At 44.7% G+C, this 27,086-nt stretch overlaps 1 protein-coding gene across 1 annotated transcript in view; it reads left to right on the forward strand.

The window, feature by feature from the left end:
* The first annotated feature begins 621 nt into the window (after nt 1-621).
* The window catches only part of PTGFRN (prostaglandin F2 receptor inhibitor), a 67,094-nt gene continuing 40,629 nt past the window's right edge, over nt 622-27,086 (forward strand). Inside the window, exon 1 of the mRNA XM_039555724.1 lies at nt 622-782. Within this exon, the coding sequence (XP_039411658.1) occupies nt 719-782 (64 nt within the window). The 5' untranslated portion in view covers nt 622-718. The remainder of the gene's footprint in view (nt 783-27,086) is intronic.

The following is a 27,086-nucleotide window of genomic DNA, read 5'->3' on the forward strand; positions in this document are numbered from 1 at the left end:
AGTGGCCGCTGTGCCTGGGGGGTGCGCAGCCCAGCAGGCAGCCCCCGGCGGGGGCTGTGTTTGGGGACAGGGGCAGCAGCGGCTCCCCACGCGTGTGCGGTGGCTCTGTGCGCACGGCGTGAGCAGAGGGGCCACAGGCGACCCCGCGCTGCGGGAGCGGACACGAGGGGACCCCACCCCGCGAGGCGGGGCCGGACCGAGTGACCGAGCAGTGCCCCAGCCCCACGCTGCCCAAGAGCCGTTCCCGGGGCTCCGGCGGACACTCCCCGCCGGGCGCGCCCGCCCTCCCCGCACCGGGGCTTTCCCGGGCCACGTGTGCGCGGCGGCGGCGGCCCCGGGAGGGAAGAAGGGAGGGAGGCGACGAGGGCAGCGCCGTCCTCCGCTGGGCCCCGCTCGGCTGAGGCGCTCCTCCGCGCCCCGGGGCCGGCGGCCCCGCTCTCCTCCCTCTCTCCTGCCCGGGGGGAAGGGGCCGGGCCGGGCCGGACCCCGCGCCGCCCCCGCTACCTGCGGGCGGGGGCGGGCCTGGGAAAGTTTGTCTCTGTGGTTGGCTGCGCCGCGCGGCGCGGCCGGTCGGGGCGGGCGGGCGGCTCCGTGCGCTCGCAGGGCAGCGAGCGGCCGGCCGAGGAGCGCTGCCGCCGCCGGTCCCCCTCGGGCCAGCCCAGCCTGCGTGCCCGCGGTCCCGCTCGCGTAGGGAGAGGCGCCGCGCAGCCCTGCCGGCATGGGGCACCGCGGGGAGAGGGCGTCCTGCCTGCGCCTCCTCCTCCTCGTCCTGCTGCTGCTCGGTGAGCCCGGGGGTGCGCGGCCGGGGGCGGCGGGGAGGGCGGCCGGGGGTGCCACCTTGCCCGCAGGTAGCGCGGCAGGGCCGGGAGGGAGCCGCCCGCCGGGCCGTGCCCGCCTGGGGCGCGGCGGAGCCCGGCCGGGCGCTGCCCTGCGCGGGGCCGGGCTGTGCCGCCTGCCCGCCGGGTGCGCCGGCCGCGGGCCGAATCAGCCGGCGCAGCCCCCCGGCCCCCGCTGCCCCCTCCGGGGGATCGCTGCCGGGTTTTCCCCCGAAACTTCAGGGGGCCTCCTCGGAGCGGGGGTGGCTCCCCGCCGAGAGGGGCTCCCGCAGGCTGCCGGGGTCCGCGGAACGTGGCGGTGGAGCCGTAGTTGCTCGTGAAGGAGCCGGTGCGTGGGCTGTGGTCGCGGTGAGGTGAGAGCGCTCCTTCGCTCTGAAATCTCACCTGGCGGAGATGAAGGCGCTCGTTGAGGCGGGGACCCTCCTCCTGCCTGTCCCCCGAGGGGCTGCGAGAGGGGCCCCGCGCCCTTCTCGGGTTCGCCGGGCACACGGGGTGCCGGGGGAGCGGCGCTTCCCCTGCGCCCTCCCCGCCGGACTCCTGGGGTTTGCTGCCTCTGCCGGGAAGTTCTCCCGCTAGGAGATAGCGTGTAGGTGATGGTTTATGCCGTGTTCAGGTAATTGTGTAGCTGTCGTTAGCGTGACATGTGGCATTGTTCCTTACTGGTGTCAGTGCCAGCCAGGCAGCGTGCAGGAATAAAGACAAGCGAGCGCTACACAAAAGGGTGGGTGGTGGGTTGTCGTGGGGTTTTTTACTTTTGTTTTTTTCCTTTTTTCCCCAGCCTTGTACTTGTAGCATTGTTGCTAACCCTATTGCAGAAGTAGCAGTAAGTAGAGCACCAGAAGACTGTTCGGGTAAGGTAGTTCTGTGTTAGTAGTATTTAAGTGGCTTTGTGTGGGCTCTGGGCAGCCAGAGGGACCTCAGGTGCTGGTGAGCAAGTTACTCACCACAAGTCCTACAAGTTACTCTATGTAGTTCGTGACTCAGAGCACTTGATTAATTGCAGGTAGTAAGTGGGAGCATTTTCCAGATTTCAGGTGGAAGGAGTAACTAAACAGTACCCCAGCCCCACACTGCCAACATTCTTCTTCAAACAAAACTCTATTCGCTGACTTAGTTTGTGCTTGCACTTTTGACTTTGCTGTGACTTTTGTTTTAATTAAGTCTGCCAGAGCACTTTCTTCATTTTTTGGCTGTTGAATCTTTCATAACCAGGTCTGCAGACCTGAGAGTTGCAGTTGAAAAGTCAGCTCCCTAAACCTGGGCTTGTCCTAGTCTCTTTCCTGAGGCTGCTTGTAGGCAATTGGGGCAGAGGGTTTTCTGTCTGCAAGATCCTACCAGATAAAGGTGTCCACTGTGCTTTCTCTTACTTGCAGCTGAGGTTAGTCATCTCGTTTATCTTTACAATATTGGCATTCTGCCAGCTGGGGAAACAGTCAAGAGCTGGAGAGCTCACCTTCAGTGTTTTTGTTTAGAAACAGAAAGGGAATAAGATTTTTCAAGAGAATGGTTTAGTAGGACAAGCAGAAAATCAAGACTCTCAGATGCTCAAGGTCATGCAGCAAAAAGTAAAAACTATTAAGAATGACGCACAACTGGAAAGTTGTTTCCTTCTTCATTCAAGATGAAATAATTAGAAGAACTTAAAGTGTGCATGCAGAGATACATGGCCATTGTTCATGATCTGGTTTGTCTAGATGTTCTGAGCTGTCTCTTGGGGATTTTTTTTTGTAATTGGAATGGTGCTTTTAAAATTCAAAGTGCTTTTGTGTGCAGAAAAATCTCTGAACTTTAGTCATACTTGTGGTGTGTGTTGTAGTGTGCCTATCTTCTGATACCATTACTTGGTCACTTCTATGAAATATTCCAAAGGTTAAGAGGTTTGGAAAGTAGTCTTTCTCTCACTCTGGATGGAAGAAGTGTGCTTCTGTGAGCCTTTTCTAGCAGCTCTTTAATGGAGAGGAGGTTTGGGGCTTTTGCTGCAAGTGTTGAGGAATTCTTGTATGAGGGAGGTGGAGGGAAGGAGCTGAAGCATAGACAAGCTTATCCCTTGTGAGTACTTAGACTTGACTGTTTTCTTCAGATATTTACAAAATAATCCAGCAAAAGGATGCAAATCGCTGAAGTATTTGGCTGTGACAAATGAGAATGTTTTATCATCCTTTCTTCTTGATCCAGTACAGTTATAATCTGTTTGGTAAGGAGATTGTGGATCCTGATACTAAGGCTTGATCTACTCTCTCTTTTCTTCCCTCCTCTGGTGTGGCTACATCCTGAGAAGGGAGGGCACTATGAAAGCGTTTTCCTCTGTCTGTTTCATGTGTGATTTCACTCTGCAGCCAATCTACCTAACCAACCTGTGAAATGCTCTGGAAACCAAAACATCTCTTAGGACAAGACAGCCAAAAACCAAACCAAGTATCTGATTGTTACCAGGGCTCAGACTGTAAAGTAAACAATAAGCATTCCACCTCCTGGGCTTTTTTCCCTGGCTCTTATTTGAGGTTCAAGGTAATAATTTCAGTGGATCTGAAAAAAAAAGGTTTTTGTTTAAATGCTATGGGCGTGAGGAGAGCATGTACTCAGCAGATCCTGGGGGAAAACCGCTGATAATGGGTTTCCCAGAGATTGCCTTTTTCTTACTCACCCTTTAGACCTGTGTGGCACTCACTGTCTGCTATGATGAAAGTCAGTTCCAGCATGCCAGAACCCCAGGATGTGTGTTTAGATGAATGGACTTGTTTCCTGCATCTCGTGTCTGAAATAATTTTTGTTTCTTTTCCTCAGAAGCTACAACAATTAGTCATTTGAATCAAGGTTTAATTCAAGCTCTGCAATAGAAGGCTTTTGGTAATTAGTGTAAGTTATTGTGATCATGCACTTCAAGGAAAAGCATGCTTTAATCTTTTCCTGCATTTGCAGCTAAAGTGGAAGCGTTAGAAAATGGGAGAGCCTCAAGGTTTAGGGCAGGGAGGCGATGTAAGGATGATTCCCCACGGAGTGTTCAAGGTATGTTAGAGTGGAATCTGCTCCCTGCTCCCTTGCTGGTGCCTGCTCACCTGCGGGTGAGCCCAGGGCTGGCCCTGTGGCCTTTGCCTGCCTGTTCTTGGAAGGAGGCAGGCTCAGATCCTCACTGGTACTCAGGGAAGGCTGACAGCTAGACCTGCCTATCTCTTGCGACTTAGGAGGTGGCTCAAAAGGCTTCCAAAGGCGAACTGCAGACTGCTAAGACACTAGGAGCACGTAGTGAGCGTTGGAACTGGGTTGGTGAGGCACTGAAGGGCAGGTGGTGTTGCTGAGGAGGAAGCGCTTTCCCCGTGGCTTTGTCATGCTGATGTATTTTCTTGGTGTGTAGGCTGTGGGAACATGTGGGAATCGAAGGGCGAGCAGTGTAGTGAGTGTTTGTTCCTTTACATCCTGTGCTCTTTAGGGTTGGCAGATGATAGCTTAGTCACCTTCTCTGGCTCTCTTGCATCTTTGTAGGTGCCTGTCTGGGGCTGCTTTTTAGGGAGTCTGGGTGCTTTTTCTGAAATTCTTCGACCTTGTTCCCCAGGTTTCTCAATGGCTACATTTCAACATAGCAACAGCTTGCTCTCTTTAGGTAGCCTCTGTTGTATTTGGCTCTAATCCCTGAACTGAGGTATAAACCTGCCTGAATAAGATTTGAAGTAAGCAGTAGGGGTCATTTAAAAATGCAGCCACATGCTTGATTAGAGTGGAATGTGCTTAAGAAATAATGTATATCCATCCATCTAGTTATATAAACAAACATTCAGGGACATTTGATATTTCAGCTTTCACATCTAATGTATTCATGGGTTGATTTGTTTCTGTGTGGTTGTTTCTTGTTTTGGGTTGGGGTTTTTTTTCCAATCTCCATAATCCTTGTCAAACACTAACCTGCAAAACAGAAATGTATATTTTTTTTAGTAGGGAAATGAGTATATATCTCAGTAAGGTATTTTTAGAAAGTGAGCATTTCAATTGTCTGGTTTTAAATGCCTTTCAGTGATGTATTTTATGGCGTGTGAAGTTCTTTGTTTTAGAAGGAAGGGAAAGGGGACACATTGTCTGAAAACGCGAGTTCTTTCAGACTATGTATGGAAGTCAATCCATTGAAAGCTAAGTTGGAAAGAACTTGAGGAAAACATTACTAACGTGAGCTGGGTCAAACTAGGGGTTATGTCAGTGTCTATAAAAGTCTTCAGCACTTTCAAAAGAAAGATATTAGATAGAGTATAAAGTCAGACTGTATATTGCAATGCAAATAAAAATATCTGTTTAGTACTTTGGTTTTGATTTTTATTGGAGATGTTACTAGGCCCCTGATATTTGTTCTGCTCTCTCAGATCTCTGATAGTAAGCGATAAAGTCTGTTTTATAGAGACCTGTGAGGTGAAAATTGTCTAGGCATACCAACGTTTCCATTTCTGTCCAAGAATAATAAGCAGTTTCGTGCATGACCCCAGTTCCTAACCTGCTCAAGGTACCTCAAAACTGGATCTAACAAGGCAGGGAGAGACTGTGACATAAGCAGGTTTGAAGTTGTTAAAATTTTCTCTTCTAAAGAAGAAATAAGCTTATATCAGGGAGATGGTGTCTGTGGGGAATTATAAGAGTGAATTGGGCTCTGAGCTGTAAAACCTGCCTGCAGAGGCACATGGCAGCACACAGAGGTTTGTCTCCACTAGACCCTGGGGGAGGAGGTGTCACAGGGCAGACCCCTATGGAGAGGAGCCTGCCAGGAGCTGACAGACGAGTGAAGGACATTGAGAAAGTGTGTTGCTGATGTGGCAACACGAGATAGGTCACGACATACAAGGAAACACTGTGCCTTGGAAAAGTATATAAGAGCAACTCACTCCTTTGAATAAACGATTCAGATTCCCTGCTGGTCTGGGTCCATCATTCAATCGCTGACAAATGGTGCCCCGTATGAGTAGTTTATTATACACCTATCTGCGCGTCCGTCGGTGAGCCCCACGGGACTTGAAGTGCTGCTGCAAGAAGCAGGAGTGCTGGCCAGCGATAATCCCTACAAGTTGTAGGTGAGCCATGGGGGACTTAGGGGATGGAGTATCCCAGGAACAGAACGTCCCAGAGATGTTAAAACAGATTTTAAAGAAACATGGCGGCAAAATTAAGTCTACGGATTTGAACACACTCTTGTTCTGGGCAAGAAACTGTGGCTCAACTTTAGATAGGACCAATACTTTTGATCCTCTGAGATGGGACGTTTTAGAAGACGCGTTGTGGGACCCGAGTTGTGCAAGGCGCTCACAGCGCAGGTGGCACCCAGAGACCAGACAAAGAAAGACAGATGCTTGTGCCACCGCAGCAGCTGTGCTGAGCCCTTCTGCGCCACCAGTGAGTGACCATAAGTCTGTTGGGGCTGTGGGAAGAGAGCCAGAAGATGGCCCCTCGTCCCCCGAACCGTTTGACCCTGGAGGGAAGCTGGACCGTACCGTAGAAAGGCTCGCGCCACGTGGCGCTGGGTCGCAGCAAGTGGCTGGAGTCAGGGAGTCCCGTCCTTGTAGCGTGTTCCCCCTCAGAAAAGGGGGGAGATGCAGAAATGGGGTGTGGCCCCTGTGAAAGACTGTCAAGAAGTTTACATGTTCTTAATTTTTCAGTGGCATTCAGAATGATGTTAATAAAGTTTTTAAGCAATTTTATAAGTATTTTAGAGAAGCCCTCTCAGTCAAGGCTTAAGGCTCTGGCCAAGCCCTAGCCCTGGCTGACTGGAAGTTATACCATCAGACCCAGGTGTTTCTGCCCTAAAAGTGTAATCAAGTCATTTTGACTTGGTAATTTGATCTTAAAAAAGCTGGACCCTCTTTCAAAGTAAACTTGAAAGTCCTGCCTAGGAAAGACTCTCCAAGTCTTCACTGTGAAACAGGACCTTCCAGCAGCTGCAGACTCTGAGTGATGGTAAAAGCTTTAGACAACTTTACATTGTTTCTCAAAGTTTTATCTATTTGATAGCTACCATAATTCTTAATTGTATAAAACAGAAAAGGGGGAATTATGGGGATTTATAAGGTAGAGTTGGGTTGTGAGCTGTAAAACCTGCCTGCAGAGGCACATGGCAGTACAAAGGAGCGCATGGTGGCACACAGAGAGGCTTGTCTCCACTGGACTCTGGGGGAAGAGGTGTCACAGGGCAGACCCCTATGGAGAGGAGCCTGCCTGGAGCTGAGGGACGGGTGAAGAATGAGTGACCACCCCATCGAAGGACATTTAGGAAGTGCATTGCTGCTGTGGCAACATGGGATAGGTCACGCCATAGAAGGAAGTGCTGTGCCTTAGAGAAGTGTGTAAAAGCAACTCCCTGCTTTGAATAAACGATTCGGATTCCCTGCCGGTCTGGGTCCGTCATTCAATCACCGACAGTATCTATATACTTGTATCAATGGTTCTCAGGTTTTCCTTTTTGTTTTTTTTTTTTTTTTTATCAGTTGATTCTCTGTAGACCCTAAAATTTCAATTATCTTTGAATAAGAAGACTTGAATATCTACTGAGAAGAGGCTTTAAAAATAATGAGAAACTTTTAATACACCTTGTGTTTTTCAAGGGGCAAAGGTATAAAGTCAGTTTCAGACCAAACTGCTTTTGGGTAAACTGGCAAATAGCTGCTAAGGTGCCAAAAGTCTTGAATAATGTCTTTCCAGATAATCAGCATATGTAAAATAGGGTAAGAAGCAAGACAGAAATTAAGGAACTTAAAGTTTCTTAGGTTTTTTGAATTTCATATCAGAAACTGGCTTATTCATTTACATGTAAGCTTTTATAACTGTAAAGCATAACTGTTTCCTTCTCAATGAAGTCTGAGACAGAAAAAAGGATGGTCTTTTTTTTTTTTTTTTTTTTTTTTTTTTGTGCCTTCCAGAGTTGAAAGTGGTTTCAAAGCTGGGTTACCAGTGAAAACTGTTACCAGCTTTGACTACCGAGTTTAAAGCGAGCTAGGTAGAAGGTAGAGCCTGTTTTGCCAAATGCCTTTGTTGAGTCTTGGAAAAGTTACAAAGCAATATGGTAGTGCTTGTAGATTTGAGTCAATGTAATGGCCGTGGGGACTGCTTGAAACTGGCACTGGAGTGCTGCAGTTGGTGCTCATTTTCATTACCCTGGAGGAGGCAAGTTGTGGGGAAAGAGGGGCTGAAGAAGCAGCCTGGGGAACACTGTCTGTTATAGGCAGCAGTGGCAAAATACTGCTGCAGAAATATGAAGAATTGCTGAAGCAAGCCGAAGTATTTGACTGGTGATAATCTCCACGGCCAGATGGAATTTGCGTGGATGCTCTAAAGGATCTGAACTGTTAGCTGAGTTATGGGAAGAAGAGGTAAGAAAGACAGAGAATCTTGGACAGGATTTCCTTTAGAAAAGAATCTGAGGGTGGTTTTTAGAATTAATTGACTTGTGAACTTCAGGAATGAGAACTAATTAAAGACTGGAGCTCCCAGGCAATCTGTCACAGCTGCCAATAAGCAGGGCTGGCAGCAATGCCTGTAGCATATCTGCTTGTTACTGTTTGTTATGAGTGCCATCTCTTAAATTGTTTATTATTCTGCAAGACTTCAGGCATTCATGCTGAAATTTTCTGGGCTGGATGTCTCCCACAGGTTGGCTTTTTTTTCCCCCCAGAAAATACTGCTCCCCTCAACTACCTCTTTCCTTAAAAAGCTGCAGTACTTCTGGTAGTTACACTTGGGGAGGCAGCAGGGGGAATTTTTTTTTCTTTTTTGATTCTTGCAGGTTCTAGTCATTTCTTCCTTGTCACTCTTGAACCAATAATAATCTCAGCTGCCAAGTTTAGAAGTTCTAGCACAACCATGGTTTAGAACAAGAACTGGAAATTTGGCTGAAGTGTTAACTCTGCATCAAGAATGTGGCTTTTGCTGTTCTTAGGAAAATGTCCAAATTTGGCCACATTATAAGACTTGGAAAAGCATCAGTTTGTAAAAGCTTAATAGGGAATTAGTCTCAGGTCCCTAGAGAAAGCATTCTGTCATTGCTTGTAAGGTGTCAAAGGATTACAACTGCAGCTGGGGGTGGAGAAACAGAACCCTCCTTTTAATTCCAGTTTCAGACTTCTGAAAGTGTGTGTGAAGTCCTTTTTTTTTTTTTTTTCTTCCCCCCTTCTGTTCTTTTTTTCTCTCCTTTTGCCAAATTGGCCAGTGCTGGAGTGATGTACTGGTCTGTGTGGATCACTGATCAGAGCTGCTGTGAGAGTCTGCTGCTTGTAGCACACAAAGTATATATATCATCTTTCTTAAATGTAGTTTGGAAAAAAAAATCAATGTAAACTTTGTGTTGCTTTTAACTTTTGTTCTCTGGCTTCAGTTCTTCTCTCAGGGTTTTTTCCCAGATATCCATCACCATTCTTTACTTCACACTGGCTGTAAAACAACTCCTGCTGCTGTAGCTGCTCTTATTCCACTCTTTCTGTTTAACAGGCTTGATTAGTCTGGACTTGCCTTTCTGCCTTTCTTAAAGACGTGGTTTAACTGTGCTGCTCAGTGCTTGCTTCACGACTGCAATTTGCGTGCTTTCATGCTCTTTGAGTCACTTTCTTCTTGCCATATCAGTAGCCTTTAAAAAGAGTTTGGTGGAACCATTGCTGGGGGGTCGTGTTGGTTAGCAAGAGTCCAGTTCCGACAAAAGCTGGCTCCGCTTAGGTTTGCCAGTCTTAAAAAGAATAATTGCCAATGTAAAGGACTTTGTTTCCGTGCATGTTCCACTGCTGGCTCCAAGTGCAGAGATTTAGCGTCGTGTTTCATCGGCCTTTGATGCAGTGTGGCTGTGGGGAATCTCTGAGCAGGCTGTAATGCATTGTTCTCCTACACGCATTAAAATGATTGTTGCAAGAGAGGCATCCGCGGGGACCTCTGCCAGCTCCTTATTGATGTGTGCAGTTTCATCTATTGACACGCTACCCTTCGTTATTGCACAGTGGATCCTGTGGCAGTGGAATTCGCTATTAAATATGCCCCGCAAAAGAGAATTGGCAGAGGCTGCTTTAAAAGCAGTGTGACCCCTGCATTTGCACAGAATAGCTTCTAAATATGAAACAGATGCTGAACTAATAGAGGATGCTTCCTAGATTTTCAGGGTACCAAACATACTCATTTTGAGCAAAAATTCAGAGTTTGCTTGATTTGTGAATGGTAATTTAAGTTTCAATACCCTTTTTCCCCCCTCAGAAACACATGTATAATCAGTGCATGTATTTGTGCTTGAATGCAGCCAGTAATACTGAGGTGAAAATAGGCAATTATTTGTTAATGGAAACTGTTCGAATAAGCAGTGAGGTGTTAGTCTTTCTGTCTGCACTCTAATCCTCTTCCAAGTACTAGAGGGTGGGAGAAGTGATGTATTTTCCTTTGCCACCGACTGTTTTGTGTTTTCAGAGCACCATCCCGTAATATTTACCCAGATAACATCCACCTTCCCCCAAAAGAAGTGTTATGTTCTTCAGAAGCCCAGCTCTGTGTAAAGAGCCTTCATGGGGTATGTGGAGTGTTCCTGTTCACATCCAGTTCATAGGGAGGTTTAAATTAATGCAGAGTAAGAAGTGTATCTCATCAGCCTTGTTTCTGTTTGATCTCAGGATTTGGTTCTGGACAAGGCATGCTGTACCTTTTGGCATGCAGGGCTTAAGTGCTTGGAGCCTTAAGTGGCCTCATCAGTGAGAAAATAAAGAGCATGACAACTCATTGGAGGTGGGAAGTAACACGAGGCTGGGTCTTCCCTGTCTTACCCCAAAACAGGGTTGAATGGTCACTAAAGCTATTGACTGAGCCCTGTCTGCTGCCAACTGTATTGATAGGCACCTGTCAATAATTGCAAAGCTGATGACATCCCTAGGTCTGTGGCTTTATCTATTAAAAAAAAAAGTTGAGAAAATAGCATATGTATACCCAGGGGTCTGGGCACAGAAGTATGGCTGTTGCTTGAAATTAAAAGTGGGAGAAGGAAAGGGAGAAGAGAAAACTGGAGCAGGGCATGCTTTCCACAGAGAAAGGAAAGTGGGTGAATAGCTTGTTTTAAAATGGAAGAATTAGTTAATTGTATGTCTGCATGAGATGGTGGTGCTGGGGCAGTTACCACCACAAAACAGCCTTGGTAAAAAACTGCAGGTTTCTCAAAGCTCTGCAGTTGAATCTTGAAATACCATGGTTTTCTAGGCAAAGTTTTCTGCTCACCACTGGCAGGTAAATGGAATATCTAATTGTAGACTCCTGCAGAGTTTAAAACAAGGACTGAAGTGTGATGCATGTGGCTGCAGGGTATGCTGTGGCATTTGAGTTGTTGCTGGTGTCTGCCTTTTAATTCTGAAAGGGAGGGTTGAGGGGGAGGCTGCAGCGCTGTGAATAGAGCTACTGGGTGGGGATGTCCTTCCGAAATAGCCAAAGAACAAACGAGACTTCTCATGGTACCCTTGTTCCTGCTTAGGACCAGAGGCCACAGGGCGTGTGCCTGTTCCATACTTTGCTTTATAAACCTTTAAGGATCAGCAGAGATAGGCCAAAACTACTTAGAAAGTAGCTGTTAAAAGTACTTTGAAGCATTTTTCATTGGCCCTCCTCTTGATATGAGCCATCAGCTTTTAGTTTGTATGTATATAGAGAGGTTTTTCTCCCTGTCTGATGCTGTAGAGAGACACTTAAACCTCTTTGTGCATCTGGGCAAGGGCAGTAACCTACAGGTGGATGCAGAGCTCAAACTTGTAAGGTGGGTCCTTTCCTTGCTTTAACAATTCCTACCCAGAATAGGAAATGAGTCCCCTTACCCAGACTTTGATGGAACATGCATTTGTCATCAAAGAGATGTGCTGGCTCTCTTCTCCTTCTGTATTTTCTTTTTTTTTTGGTTGCACTTCTGGTATTGGTGCATGGGGGTGACAACACGCTTTGCATATGTGGGTTTGGCCCCAGTCCAGCGTGAGTTCTGCTCTCACATGAATGCAGTCTGGGCTCAGCACTAATCCTCCAGTGTCAGGGTTGCCTTGTTGCTGTGGGATCTTGACTGCAGTCCAAAACAGGGCTTTGGTCAGGTGACTGTCATCAGTACACAGATGTTTCTTGGAATTAAAACTCTGCAACTGAGGTTGGCTCCTGAGTGAGCTGGGAACCCAGTTTCTGATCCAAAACAGCCAGGTGTGTGTTGGCTGTGGCTGACACATGGACAAGGAGGGACAGCCCTGTCTGCGCTGGTTTTGACTGTTTTGTTTGCATGGATGAGTGAAGAACTTCGATCTGCAAAGTTACTTGAATGCTTCTTGGTACTAGTTCACACCCCCACTTCCTTCTGCACTCCCCCAGCAATTGCTGGTTTTACATGCATTAGAGACTTGAAAGGCTCATGCAGTGACAGTTGTTCTCAATGTATAGAGCCAAGGGGATCTTTAACCCGTGGTAATTAATGCCCCACCTTTAAGACCTCTGTGTTGTCCTGGATGTATGTCACCAGATGATGACAGGAAATGGTCTGATGACTGTTTCTGTGTCTTTGCAAGATCTTTAAATTCCTCACAGGCAGTTGCATGTACCCTTCCCTTGTAATTTGATATAAATCTGCTCCTGTTACATTTACCATGTTTCAAACAGATATTCAGTACTTCCTCAGAGGCAGTGGTGTGTCTGGCTAAGTCAGGCTGGGCTTGGACACTCTCTGAAGATGAGCAAGTGTGGCTTGCCAGTGTTCTTGTTGTGCTGTGGCCTTTCTTAGAGATGCCCGGTTCATGCACTGAGTGTGGCTTGGAGGGTTGGTGGCAGCTTCAGGGGACCTGTGGGTCTGCTTCAGCAGCCTCTGCCACGGGAGCCTGAGACTGTCTCCTAGCTAGCCTGCCTGTACTGAGGAGGTTCTGCTTTTTGTGGAAAAGATGGCACGTGTGCTTTGTATTGAAGTAGGTGAAGGGCAGTGAATACCTGCTGGGAAACCTGAATAGCACTTGGACAGAATTCTGCTCATCTGGTGGTATATATTGTTGGCATTCTTAGGAGAGTAGAATCTCTCTCTTGCCCTCTTTCTGAACATCTGTTTCTGTGCATGAAGTCATCTTTTGCCTGCCTTTTTTTCTTCCATTTGAATCCACTTCTACCTAAATAGTCTTCTTTGCAGCATCAGGAGTGTGAAGGCCAGCAAGGATTTTGTCAGGTCATCTTGGGGTGTTGTGTTCTGCAGGAAAGTCACTGTGAGTAGAAGCACTGGAGTGTACACTTGTGATGGGCAGAACTATAAGAGGCTGTAGGGCATGAGCTGAGCTGTGTTTGAGCTCATTGAGGCAGAATGATAGCAAAGGTGTAACAGTAGAGAGGTTTTTTCAATAGGATCTTGGTGCTTGTGAAACTTTACAGAAGTTTCTTATTGTTTCTGTTTCAGAAAAAGGACATGTATGCCATCTCTTCTTACTGTAACAGCGGGTCTGATGAAAGCTATCTAAAGAATATTGCCTTTTATTACTGTGGTTACATAAATACTGCTACTCTGTTACACAGTTATTCTGTGACTTGTTGTAATTTTGATGATTTTTGCCACATGAATGCTGAATTATGTATTGCATGGAAGCTCCTGTCACAAGTCCCAAGTAATAATAAAACTGGAGTTTAAAACTGAGTGAGCTCTAAAAATGAAATAGTTGGCAGAACGTTCTTTGAATTTTTGGTGGGGGTCGTATAGAAATTCCGCTGTCCATTTCTGGATTCCCCCTCCTTAGCATCAGCTACCTCTGATTGTTACAGAAATTTTTTATGTTGAGATAGAAGCTAATTGGCATTAGGGCTGCATTAGGGCTATGAAGATGGTGAAGGGACTGGTGGGGAAGCCATACAAGGACAGCTGAAGTCACTTGTTCTGTTCAGCCTGGAGAAGAGGGGGAACCTTGTTGCAGTTACAGCTTCCTTGTGAGGGGAAGAGGAGGGGCAGGTACTGATCTCTTCACTCTGGTGACCAGGGACAGGACCCAAGGGATTGGCCTGAAGTTGTCGGGGAGGTTTAGCTTGGATATTAGGAAAATGTTTTTCACCCAGAGGGTGGTTGGGCACTGAACAGGCTCCTGAGGGACATGGTCACAACACCAAGCCTGACAGAGTTCAAGAAGCGTTTGAACAATGTTCTCAGGCACATGGTGTGACTCGTGGGGTGTCCTGCGCAGGGCCAGGAGCTGGACTTGGTGATCCTCATGTGTCCCTTCCAACTTGGGATACTCTGCGATTCTGTGAATGTTTTTTTCCTTGTCCTTTGGTATTTCTGGCATTTAAGGATGAAATAGGGACAAACATTTAACTGTGTGACATCCAGGCTTAGCAGGAGCTTGTGAAGTTAGATTGACAAAGTCTGTTTTCTTCTCTTTGCTGGCAGAAACTAGGGAGCCTTATTTTAAGCTTTTCATGCAGAATGTTTCTTGTAACCCCAGTACTGCCTCATGGACTTCGTCTGACTGTGATAACTGCAGTTGAATATCCAACTGTTGTGCATTTCCATAAAAATACATAAATCCTGAAACAGTCCACAATAGAGATGTTAAATTTGTTACTGGCTTCTAGTGTTGACATTCAAGGATGCAGCTTTTGCCTCTGCTGTTGTTTCAGGCTCTCTGCAGATAACTTACAGCCTTGGCTTACAATACTCTGGGTGGGTTTCACTCAAAGTTTGAGCTGCCCTGTATAAATATGAATCCTTCCTGCAGAAAACAGGGTTCTGATTATTGAGTTCTTCTGCTTAACCAATGTTTGTTTCAGTGATAACCAGCTGACTGACCATGCCTGTGACTCTTTCCTAGCAGTCAGCTGTGTACATACCTTTTCTTAAAGTGAGTATCAGCTAGGAGTAAGAAGTGGTTTTGATGATTTACAGCACCATGCCCAACAGCCTTCTTTTCCCAGAGGCTTTGTAATCTGAATAATGTGATGTGAGTACTGCTTTGTTAGATTTGTAAACTCACATAATGATTAGAAGGGAAGAATACATCTGCCAGGTGGATTAATGAAGATGGTTCTTTTCATCAGTAGAGAGATTTTTTCAATAGGATCTCGGAGAATTCTGGGAGAACTCACTGATTGTACTGAGCAATTGTAGGTGATGGACAGGTAGTGAATTTCTTGCATTGAACTGCTAAGAGATGAAAGTGAAGTGATGTGAACAGGGTAGGCAGAAATATAAATACCTTAGAACTGCCCAGGGAAGATAATTACTCAAATATTAAGCTGGTTTTTTTTTTGTTTTTTTTTTTTTTTTTTTTTGGTTTTTTTTTTTTTTGTTTTGTTTTGTTTTTTGGTTTTTTTGGTTTGGTTTGGTTTTTTTTTTTGTTTTGGTTTTTTTTTTTTTTTTTTTTTAACACAATTCTCTTTGGTAAAGAGGATATCCTTTTGCAATAAAGGCAAAGAGTGCTGCTTTTCCATCTAGGGACAGAATGGACTTCTGCACTTTAAAACTTCCTAGCAATCCCTTGTCCAAGGCTTGCTTATTCCTTGTGAAAGGAATAAAGATCTTGAAATAATCTCTGTTTTGTCTGGGGAAAGGCAAAACATGATCTAGTTGTGTGCTTTGTGCCCTGCATTTTCACTCCTGGTAGGCTTAGGCTATAAAACTACAAACAGTGGAGGCATTTGTAGGCTGCTCTTGCATTGCATTAAGGCGGGTGCTCTTCTGCTTGAATTCTTTCAAACGTCATAATTTGGTGGTGTGGATTTGAACAGGTTTAAGCTCCTGGGAAATGCTTTTCAGCATATTAATCTCTAAAGACCTGTTCTTTTTTCCTGAAAAATTAAGTGAGGAGGCAGGAGGTGAGATGAAAGCTGTATAGCTAACTAGAGCCCTGAAAATTCAGTGAGTACCTTCTATGTAGATCTTCACTAGCAGCAGGAGCGCCTTTTAGGTACTTTGTTATTTTCTTGTAACAGTAGTAATACTGATTGCTCTCTAATAATAAACAAATTTTCTATAGGATAGTGGTGCTGTTAACATGACTTATGACTGCCATTCCAGCAAGAGAGAAACCCAGTTGGTTATGTGGTGTAGTAAAATAAAAATTGAGCAGGGTGTATAAGTAGTACTTAGAAGCTTTAAAGTGTGAATTTATGAACAGTGAAGAAATTAAAAGGGAAATAAACAGTTTTGTTGTATTTATTTATGAAAGGCTTGTCAGTCTTATTGTTAGGTATTGCTGACATTGGACAGGGCTAGGTGTAGACCTGGGAGGAAGATACTTTATTTTTAAACCATCCATTGAGAAGTCTGAGTACATGTATACCGTGCTTCTTTCTCAGCATTAATGAAGGCATAACTCCTTTTCTTTTGCCCAAGGGGGCTTAGATATAGCACTGGCTTCTTAAACAATGCTATCTTTTCAGATGTTATTATGAAGTATGTGAGCAAGGAGAACTGCTTGGTGCTGCACAGAGTTCAATCTCTTACTTGCTTATCTTTTTATTTGGTTGTTTGTTTGTTTGTTGGTTTGGGTTTTTTGGGTTTTTTTGTTAATGCTTGTGAGATCAGGCTTTCAGTTCATTTTTTTACAGCCTGAGTTAAGGGCTTAGGTGCCAAATGAACACCTCCTCGGTTTAGGTTGGTATGGTACAAATATATGTCACATTTCTGATTTCCTTCTGTTTCCTTACATATGGGTCTGTGTTTTGTGCTTGCATTTGGAGGGATGTGTCAGTTCATGTGGTCTCTAGTGCTAAGGCTGATGAACAGGTCTCTTTGCCTTGGCATGGCTTCCAGGATGTCTTCTGGCACAGGGATCAGGGCTTGCTCTGCTCGTTGGACGGGAGTGTTTCATGCTTTGGCTTTCTGGGCCCAGTGAGAAGTACCTCTGGGGAACATTGGCTCTCTGTGCAGTGAGTACATCCTTTGTTACCCAAGGGCTGTTTGCCCTCAAGTGAAGGGGATAATTCAGGGAGACACCTGTTCACTAGAAATCCCAAAGGTACTTAAAAGCTGCTACTGAGGCTTTTCTCTCATGCTTTAAAAGCGTGGGCTGCTAATTCTAGTGTTTGTGGCCAAATCCATCTACAGCTCTCCAGGTGAATTTTAGCACCCTTGGCTTTCTAAATTGGTGGTGTACTTTCCAGTCCCATTCTCATGGTGTTAGACAGCCACCGCGTTTGCACTAGACATAATTTCAACTGATACTAAAATTTTGTTTGCATCAACACAGGGGTTGCTGGAGACTTCTGAGGCTTAGTCTGCAGTGCACTGTTGCTTCTGCAATGTGTACTTGAGGTGTTGTCTGCAGTTGTTGTGCTGCGTATGTGCACCAGTGCAGGATCCACAAGATGGATGGTGTGCTGTCCATTGGGATGCAGAGTCTTTTGTTCTGCTGAGCAATGTGCTGTGGGACATAACTGTTCTTTCTGACGCAGCAAACGTGAGGATGCCCGGGGTGCCTGCAATCTGCTGTCTGTTTCAATGTAAGCTGATTATAAGTGTTAGTTACCGAATAATTTCAGCATATCCCAAGTTTCACCCAAATATTAACAGCTACTTATTTTGTGCGTAGGTTGTCTTATTAAATAGTGTAACCTAGAATAGTTCTGCATGGAGACTGGAGTAGAAAAGAAACAATTAAGCATTTTCCCTCTGGGTGTCTTTCAAAAATCGTATTCTCCTCCTCCTGCTATTTTAATGTCATGTTGGTTCTCTACCCGCCTTTCACTCTTGTTTCATGCTCAAAAGGATTCCCTTGCTTCTGATTTTGGAGTTACTTGAAAATTCTGTGTTCTTTCATTCCTTTTTTTGTCTCTGTTCTCACTGCTGGGCCCAGCCTAGTAACCAGCCTGGGCGCCACTGAGGAGCAGCAGTGGTAAAAGGGTAGTGCCTCCAAGCTCCTCCTTCCTGAGGCTGTGGAAGAGAGGGGAAGGATGTATTCAGCCTCAGGTCTTGCCTCTGACAGTGCCCACGAGTGGAAACCTAACGAAGAGTTGAACACAGCCTATTACTATCCTCATGTATCATCTCATCATATGTAGCTTGGAAGCTTCCTAAGTTACAGATGGTATCCTCACAGAATCATAGGATGGTTTGGGTTGGAAGGGACCTTAAAGGTCATCTAGTTCCAAACCCTCCTGCCATGGAGAGGGACACTTTCCACTGTGGTTGCTCAGAGCTCCATCCAACCTGGCCTTAACGTGCTTAACCATGGCTAATTCCTCCAGGTGTTTGCTGGCTCATGGGTGTTGCATTTGGCCACCTCTGAAGTTGGTTTCTGAAATGTCCTGGGTGTTGGCACCTATTAGCTGATCTTTGTGTGTTAACTTTCCCTTTCATCACCTCTGATGTTGACTGTTCAATGCATAGCATGCCAATGACAGCAGCAAAGTATCTACCTAGGACATACATTCCTTAATATAACAGGAAGCATTTTAAAATGTGTATTTGGGCATGCTTAAATGAAAACGGGTAGCTAAAGACTGAACCCCAAACTTTGCTAAGACTCCAAGTGGTACTGTGCTGTGATAGTCCTTTATTAAGTGGCTACATGTGGGTTTTCTCATGTCTAATCGCATCACATTCTTCCTGGAAGCTTGAACGTGTGTGACAATCTGTAGTGCTACGTGTTCCTGTGTGTAGCAGGGAGGCTGTTCAGGACTGATTGTAGAGGCCAGAGTAGGTACTGCGGCAAATGCTGCGAGTTTAATCAAAGCAGATAACAGTGATAACTTTCTGGCATATAATCTAAAGGGAGAAAGGACTTCAAATTTGTGATGGGGAATGTGAAAAGACTGCTGGTCTTCTTCGGCCAGGTGCTGAATTGATGAGCCTTGCTATTCTGCTACTGGATGTAACAAAATACCTGCAATGAATACAGGGCAAGGTTTTCAGAGGCGATGGAAGGCTTGGGACTGTGAGCCTGGAACTTTACCAAGGAGACTTGGTTCCCCAGAAGGTTAATGCTCAGGCATTTTTGGTAATTGAACCTTTTCCTTTCTAGAACTAGCTAACTTTGGTCACACAAGAGCAGAGTGCTTCTTCTTTCTTCCTCTCTTTTTTTTTTTGCTTGCTCTAGAAGTCACAAGTAGAAGTGTTTGTTTTTCTCCAGGATTGGGTAATTGGGAGTGGAATTTCACCAGGTGCTTGCTCAGTGCTTTGCTGGTTTCTGAATCTCTTTTTTGTTGCCCACATGCACATACCTGCCCACCTGTTCCAGAAAATCTCTTCTTCTGTCCAGTAGAATTAATCTTCCAGGAAATTAAACAGCAGCAGCATACAATACTGTTTCCTTTCACATGTGAGAACAGCTTTCTAGAGGTAGGATTCAGGGCCACAGACAGCTAATTACACAGCTAATTTGCCTTCAAGCTCTTGGAGGCACTGAATGCCAGGAAATTTTTGACTCTTGCATGCTTTTTTGGAAATTTTGGCTGTTAAATTTGTTGAGCAGGCATAAGTGATGCTGTGAAGTGTGGGTGGATTTCAAATCCTGGCTTTAGTTCATGGCTTTAGCTCACATTTGTGATTTAGGGAAGAGTTTCCATTTCCACACTGAGCTTCAAATGTGAACAGTCCTTTAAGAGCACACAGGTTGCATCTTCATTACCGTTTTGGCTGTATTTCTGAGGTGAATCTCCTCATTGTCCCAGTTTCTGCACTTTGCTTTTTACTGGGAAGCCATCTGAGTGTGCAGTTAGTATTCCTTTGGATGTAACTGAACCAGAAGTGTCACTCTAGGAGCATATCTGCTGTGCTTCAGGTGTCTTGGATCTTTGGTGTGTTGCAATGCCCCAAACATGCAGAATGTGATTTTTGGGGGCTTAGCACCAGCTGCCCTCTACAGCCTTTTCTCTTTTTAGACTGTACCAGTGCTAAAGTAGACTGTTGTCCTAGTCTTAATTTTCTTGGTGATGGGGATTTTTTTTTTTTTCTTCCCAAATATTAGTGAAGGAAATAAGGAGTCCATCTTGAATTCTTTCCACTGACCTAAAACTTTATTCTAAATTTTCAGGAGTGTTAATGAAACCAGCCATATTGATTTGAATGTTGTTTGTGAGGCTTTTCCCTGTGTTTCCAGAACTGTCTTGTGTTGGTATTTGTCCCTTTCAAATAATGAAGAGTGCTGTGGCATGCCTGTTTTCAAAGCCAGCTGTTTTGCAGACCCATCTGGGGGTAATTTTATTTAACTGTCTGTGTGGGGGTTGCACAGAGACCTTGACTGGAATCCCTGTGTGCCTTCTAGATGTTGTTTTATGTCCCTGACCTCTCATCTTTTTTCTTATCCAGACCTCTTTTCTTCTCTTGCCCCCACTGACCCCCTGCTTTGGAAGTAAGAAATGATTCTGTAATGGAAAATATTTCTTCCTGAAATGGGTAATTCAGTCTCTTTTTTTTTTTTTTATGCTACAGATGAGACTACCTATCTTTTCTGGGGCAAGAGAGTCTCATTGTCTCTCCCACAGCAAATAATGAAAGCTCAGCAGCATCAAGTACTGTAAATACCTTGCAGTCCTGTTCTCAATTACAGAATTAGTTATGTAAATCTTGTCTTAAAGGAGGAAGAGCCCTGATGTGTCTTAAATCATACTCTCTGTGTGCACGCATGCGTGCAGTTCCTGGTCATCCAGGAGAAAAACACCGTGCAGGCTCCACAGAGATTAACATACTAAACACTGTTGCTCTGCATGACCTGAATTTGGCTTTTGGCTCTAATTGGATCTATGGGCTTCGAGAGCAGGGCTTGGAAAACACCAGCCTCCAGTTTTCCAGGTTTCAGACATCAGTATGGATATGGTGGTTGTGTAGGTGCCCAAGTGAAGTCCTCTGGGGGCACCAGTTGCTAGAGCACAAGTTAGGTGACTGTGTTAGCTTATGTCCTCTCTGCCTGGCTGTAGATATCTTTGTGCTCACCTTTATGTAAAGAAACAGTGGGATGCAGTGAGCACTAAGCCTGAAACCAGGAATGCCTGTTATCTGTTCCTAACTGTTCCTGGTTTTCCAATTTGGTCTAGTTGGTTAGTCTGTCCAAGTAGATCTGCTGCAAAAAGACCTGGCAGTAGCTGTGCTGCTGCGCTTACCTACATGTGCCGACAAGGCACAGGCACTCGTTTCCGTGCCATAACACCCGTTCTCTGTGCATCTGCTGTTGGCATTTTTAATGTGGCTGCTTGCTTGGAGATTATTTACAGTGAAGATGAGAGCGTTAGAAAATTAAATTACGGGTGAAAAGGATTGCTCTAAAACACTGAGCTCCATCCCCCCACTGGTTTCTGTGGCTGCAAATCAGTTGTCAAGCGTGGAGCCAAGGTGGGCCAGTGCCATATGCTGCCTTGTTCAGCAGTTCCAGCAGCCTGGCTGCCCAGCCACCTCCTTCCATAATCTCTCACAACAGCAGATGCGGGCAGAGGGAAGCTGCCCTTCAGGATCCCAGCTGGAGAGTTTGAGAGCCCAAGTGTGTGTGTGTTGTGTCATTTGGCGTTGTGGCTGCTGACTTCTGTGATGGGCCTCTGTTGCTGCATTTGCTGAAGCCTCCGGGATGTCTTTGCTCATCCTGTGAAATGCTTGTTAGGAAATGAGTGCGTGGAGATTTGAAGTGAACCCCAAAATAATTCTTGGAGAAGTGGAGGTTAAGATTACTAATATCTAGGTTATGAAAGTATTTGGCTTTTTAAATTTCGTTTTCCAATCCCCTTTAGATTTAACTTGGCTTTAGACAGGATCTTGTCTGTTACGAGTGGGGTGTTGGGTAACATTGCAGTGGACAAGTGCCACCAAATTTAAGCAGGTAAAGAACATAAAAAACCAACAACAAAAACCTCCTGCAGCCTGCCCCCCCATCCCAAACACCAAATAAAAAAGCTCACACCTAAAAGCAAGGCAGAATGATCACCTAAGAAAACTGGCCGCCCCCAAAACCTCCAAACAGCTGCTTGTGCTTTTTCTTGCTTTACTTTTTGGTTTTAGTGTAATTGTCAATGAAGAGTAAAAGACTTTCTGTTGGTTTCAGCCCTTTTTTTGTAAGCATTTTTAAAAGGTTTTTTTGTGTATTACCTAACATTAAAGATAAGTTGGAAAACAAATTATTACTTCACACTAGTAAAAATCAATGCTTTCTGCTTTGGGAGGAAAAAGGGGTGATGATAGTGGAAATTATTTTCGGGAGAGGAGGGAGTGTTTCCAGATTTCCTTTTTAAAATACATATATATTATACAAATTACAGATTTGTGAAACACATGGATATTGCTATTCATACATCTTTTAAAAAAGTCTTTTGACAAAATGCTTTTTCTTAGCTTTCCAGCTTTATCAGCTCTGCTACATGCTATGTCCTCTTTAAAGACCTGCTGGTAAAAAAACTAGTAGCTTTTAGTATTTTAATATGATCTTTCTAGGATTTTTTATCTTGGATTTTCACTCAGTATACGATTTTTATTTAATGTAGATGCAGATTTAGAAATTATCTATTCCAATTGTTTATCCCCAAAAAGTTCAGTTTAATCCTAGTGGTGTGGTGCATTCCACACAGAGCAAAGAAAATGGTTTGTCTCTGCCCAGAGGAAATTGCAGTATAGAACAAATGGATTTGGACTGCTCTGCTTGGTTCCAACTGCTTTGGGAAAGATTTAAGATAAGAGATAAGTGCAAGTTAATGATGTTGCAGAACAGCACTGATTTTAATTCTGTATATTCCAGTTTGGGGACTTTTTAAAAATACTGCTCTTGCTCAAGTTGGCATTAGTAGTAGGTGTTTTTTAACCTGTGTCCTTCCTCCCCACTGAAGGAAATGTGAAGGTATTGTAGATGCAGCATTTCTAGAAATACTTGCAGCCTGGTTTCCAACTACGCTCTCAAGCCTTGACTTGTGGGCTTTACTGCTTTGTCACCTGTTTTCCTTAGAATGTAACATATTGAACTTCTCCTCTGCAACACAAATTGCTTCTGAGGAAGAGCAACAGAAAATCACCTGTCTTGTGTGGCAGTCTAAATACCACTTGCAGTCCACCTGGACTTTTTGGGTCAGATGTCACCAGGTAACCTAAATGGGCTGCTCTGTCAGAGTAGGATAAAAATGGATATCTCTGAGACTATTTGGAGGACAGTAAATGAAGGCCATTAGTAGGGACAGGTTTGTCAGGTAAGACCCAGGAGGAAGTGACATGTTAATTCCTGCATTTCATGGGGGTTTTTTCCCATCTCCTTTCTTTTTTGCTCCCAGATGCATTTTAGAGACTTGTCAAAAGTAGTTCTTAGATAGAGCCTTTTATCTTTAACTGTCAGTCAGTGATAGGGAAAGGGAATAGAGATTATATGTGATGGAATTGTTTGACATCCAGAGAATCTAAAACGTCATCTTTGGTATTATCTTTGCCTGCTAGGTGTTTTTTTTTTTTGTTGTTGTTGTTTGTTTGTTTGTTTTTTCTGTTTGGACCAGTGGTGCTAGGGCAAGGGATAGTGGCTTTAAACTGAAAGAGGGCAGGTTTAGATTGGATATTAAAAAGAAATCTGTTTGATGAGGGTGGAAAGACACTGGAGCAGGTTGCCCAGAAAAGCTGTGGATGCCCCATCATTTGAAGTGTTCAAGGTCAGGTGGGCTGAAACTTCTAGGAACTTGGTCTAGTGCAAGCTGCCCCTGCCCATGGCAGGATGTTGGAACGAGATGATCTTTAGAAGTCCATTCCAGCCCAAACCATTCTGCGGTTCTGTGATAACTGAGAACTGTGTCCTAGTGAAAGCCTCGTGGTTTGTTTAGGTGCTTTTGAAATCCCACTTCTTGCTGGCAGTGGGTGAGAGGGGTGAGTGGTGAAGACAGCAGGTTGTTCCTGTGCTGCGAAATTAACATTCACATGCTTTCACATGAATGTTTGTCCACATGGTATAGAGGGAGTTCAGCTGGGAAGGTACTTGCTTTTTCACCCTGTGCTGGAAATGTGGCTTTTCTGAGATCTCAGATGGTATGGGGATTAGAGCAATCCAGCAGCCTTGCAATCCAGATAGCCTTTCTGAGGCTCCACTTAAGATGCAGTATGCGTTTCTTCATCCTGATAGAGATAATGGGTTTTAAGCAATTACACCCAGGCTAATTCCTTTTGATAAGAGCTCTACATTATCTAAAAAAAGAATCCTAGCCGCTTGGGAAAGAACAATGTAAATGTCTGTCTCACGGACTCTTTCATTTGCTCTTCTCTGATATCTTCAGATGATAGCTGCAGATTTTTCAAGCCATAAAAATCTATCAGACTTTTTTTAGGTAAGGGAGTATTGCAGCCAGGGAGGTGTAACACGACTGTTTTCTTGCAAGGTATGGAGGGAGCCCTTCTGCGTGCCTCAGATGATCCCAGGCTAGTGTGGTGATTACAACTTTGACATTAAGAATCAAATTTGGTTTATTTTAAAGGAGCACCTAGTTCCTTCCCTGTGCAGGCTGGCTGGTTGTAAGGTCTGGGTTCCTTCTGCTGATTAGGGCGATCTGAATTTTGTAATTTGGAAAGAATAGGAATAGCCTACCATTTTATTTAGCATACATCCCAATCCCTGCTGTGTGTTTGTCTACACTGGAAAGAAGGATATGATGATGTCATGTGTTAAGCAGGAATGGTAAAGGGATCTCACTTATTTCATTTTGGTTTTTACTTTTCTTTTTGAGACTAATATGGAAATCTTGATAGTTAGCTGCCTTTCTGGTACTTCAAGAACTTCCCTTTTCTGCTTAATCTCTGACTTTTCCTCTCAGACTTTCCAGTGTAGTGTAGAAAATTTAATTGACTGCGTTTAAAAAGTGGAAGAAATACCAAAGTAAAATGTTTGTTTAAATGTGCCTCTTCTAGGAAAATCATGTTATTTATATGTTAAAGAAATTACTGCCTTAACAGTATTGAAAGGTTTTCAAACATTTTAGGTGTGTTTGGTATAACTTGTTCTTTCTCTCCCAGATAGTCACTGATGACATTCTTGATGTGTAGCTGCCTGATTATAATTGAAGCTGGGAGGAGAGGCAAGGGGAAGAAGGGCAGATTGGAGATAAGGATTGTAATCTCCTGTGCTGATATGCTTTGGCTCTCCTTCCCAAGAGGAGAGCCTGTGAATGTTTGGCATGCTTCCTGTCGCTTCACCTGCCTGCTCACCAGGGAAAGTTGCTGAATGCTTCCCAGCAGGAGCCTGATAATTTCTGTTTTGAAAAGAGAGGAAGAGTATTTGAGTGGACGTGACTCTGGTGGGCTAAAAAAAAAAAAACCAGGCAAAATAATTTTTTTTCTTCAGTTTGGAAAATGGCTTCATGCGTCGCAAACACTGCAGTTAAGGAGTTCAGTACTGGAGTGAGAGGTTTGGGATTTTGCTAGAGATAGGAGGCAGAGTGCACAGCTTTAATGGTGGGGGATCCATTGCTCATACTCCACGTGGCACAAGAAGGGTTGCCCCTGCTCAGCCCACTCCCACAGTGCTGCAGCAAGGGCTGCCTTGACTGGAAGTAAATGGAGGAGTCCAGGGAGGGATGGAGGGAGGATCGTTACCGCCGTTTGCAAAACTGGCTGCAGTATTTTTTTTCCTGTCATAAACTGTTGTGAATTTGAAAGGGCTGCTGGGTATTTCCTCCCCAGACATGGTAATGTTTAGTTGGCAAATGAAACAACCTTTTGTTCGGAAAGCTCTTTTGAGATGAAAGGCGTCAGCAAAGTTGTCGCTGTGTCTCCTGTGACTGCCTTGGTTGAGGAGCTGGACTGTGTGTTCTAAGTCTTTCTGATGCAGAGGCTCGAGTGCTTAGTCTGAGCCAATTTACTCATTCGTTAGCTCTTACTTTTTTGACTTTAATTGGCTTCCTACTGCATGTCAGATTGCATTTTCCTTTGGCTGGCGGATGTGGAGGCGACCTCCTTCTCTGGGCTGCTACAAGAGCAGGTTTTCTTATTAGATAGAGCTGTCTGGTGCAGGCTGGGGGAAGCACCTTGTGAGAGAGTGCTGAAGCACAAGTGTGTTCTTTGCAACAGTAATACCGTCTCCGCCTGGTGGATGACTCCACAGGTTACTTTTCATCTTGTTCTTTCATAAGTGATACACAGATGCAAAATGTATATGGAAATGAAGCTCCTAGAAGACTTTCCACATGTCCCTAATGCAAAGGGAAATCCATAACCAGCCCTTTCCTTGAGGAGTTTTGTAGCTTGTTGAGAGTTTCAGCAGACTACCTGTTCTGTTGATCCTGGACTGTTTTTCTGCCTTGTTTTCTCGGTTATCCTGAAAATGACAGGTTGCTATTTAATGCACTCTGATTGACTTCACAGTCTATCTATTCAATCATCTGCTTTCCTTGTTCTCCTTTTTGGAAGGATTTAATTTAATGCCAGCAATGAGATGGTGCACCTGGGTGGTGGGACAAATTTATGAACCACTGCTAGGGAAAAAGTAATAGCCCAAAGCTGCCTTGGCTATGTCTGAGCTGTCTTGCCTCTGTCTTACTAATACGGCAGACCCCAGTTTATTATTATTCTACCTCGAGCCATGCTGTGTCCCTGTTTCTGGTGGAGTATTTAATGCATTTCCATGGGAGAATCCTCTAATCAAGTGCTTGACAAGTACCCCACTAGGGCTCTGTGGTTGTCTTACATTTGTGTGTTTCTGGCCCAGCCCTGCAAAAGGACCAGTGTTGCCTGGTAGTGCCGTCACCTGTCTAATGAGCCCAAGGAGGCCTTGTGTGTTTGTGTGCTGTCCTCCTTAGAGGGGCTCAATTTCCTTTTGTTTTGGAAAACGGATCCTTGCAATTTCATCTGGTGGTCTGGTAACTCAGTGAAAATAAAGTTTTGTATTTAGGCAGTTAACCTTGTGCTTGGGAAAGTTTGATGTCCAACACGAACTCAGATCCAGTTATTGAGTTCTTACTGAATACCCATCTTTGGTGAGGTCAGTGATGCTGAAAAATGCAGAATTGTCAAAGTTCTTTTGTTTTCTGTCACTAGTGTTTACATTGTTTTGTCCTCCTCCATCTGTTTCTATAGTTAAATGGGATTCAGATGAATTCATTAAGAACCTGTCACCTTATATTAACAGTGAAATATATTGGCTGTCATGAAAAATAAATGTTTCCAACAGATTTACAGAGTTTTAGGCTCTTGTATCATGACTACTCTGGGAAGGTGAGGGAGTGTATGCAAGTTACACAAGGCTCTGTAAGAATAAAATATTTGTAAAAGCTCCTCACTTATTTGCCAGAATAATATGGAGCTCACCTTTTGCCAAGATCAGTGTCCGTAGCACTGTGTCTGTAGCTACTTATGCCACAGTTACATGAAATGTTAATCCCTAATGCACAGCAAAGAACATAACACCTTGT

This window comes from Corvus cornix, chromosome 1, assembly GCF_000738735.6.
Source record: "Corvus cornix cornix isolate S_Up_H32 chromosome 1, ASM73873v5, whole genome shotgun sequence".
NCBI classification, from domain to species: domain Eukaryota; kingdom Metazoa; phylum Chordata; class Aves; order Passeriformes; family Corvidae; genus Corvus; species Corvus cornix.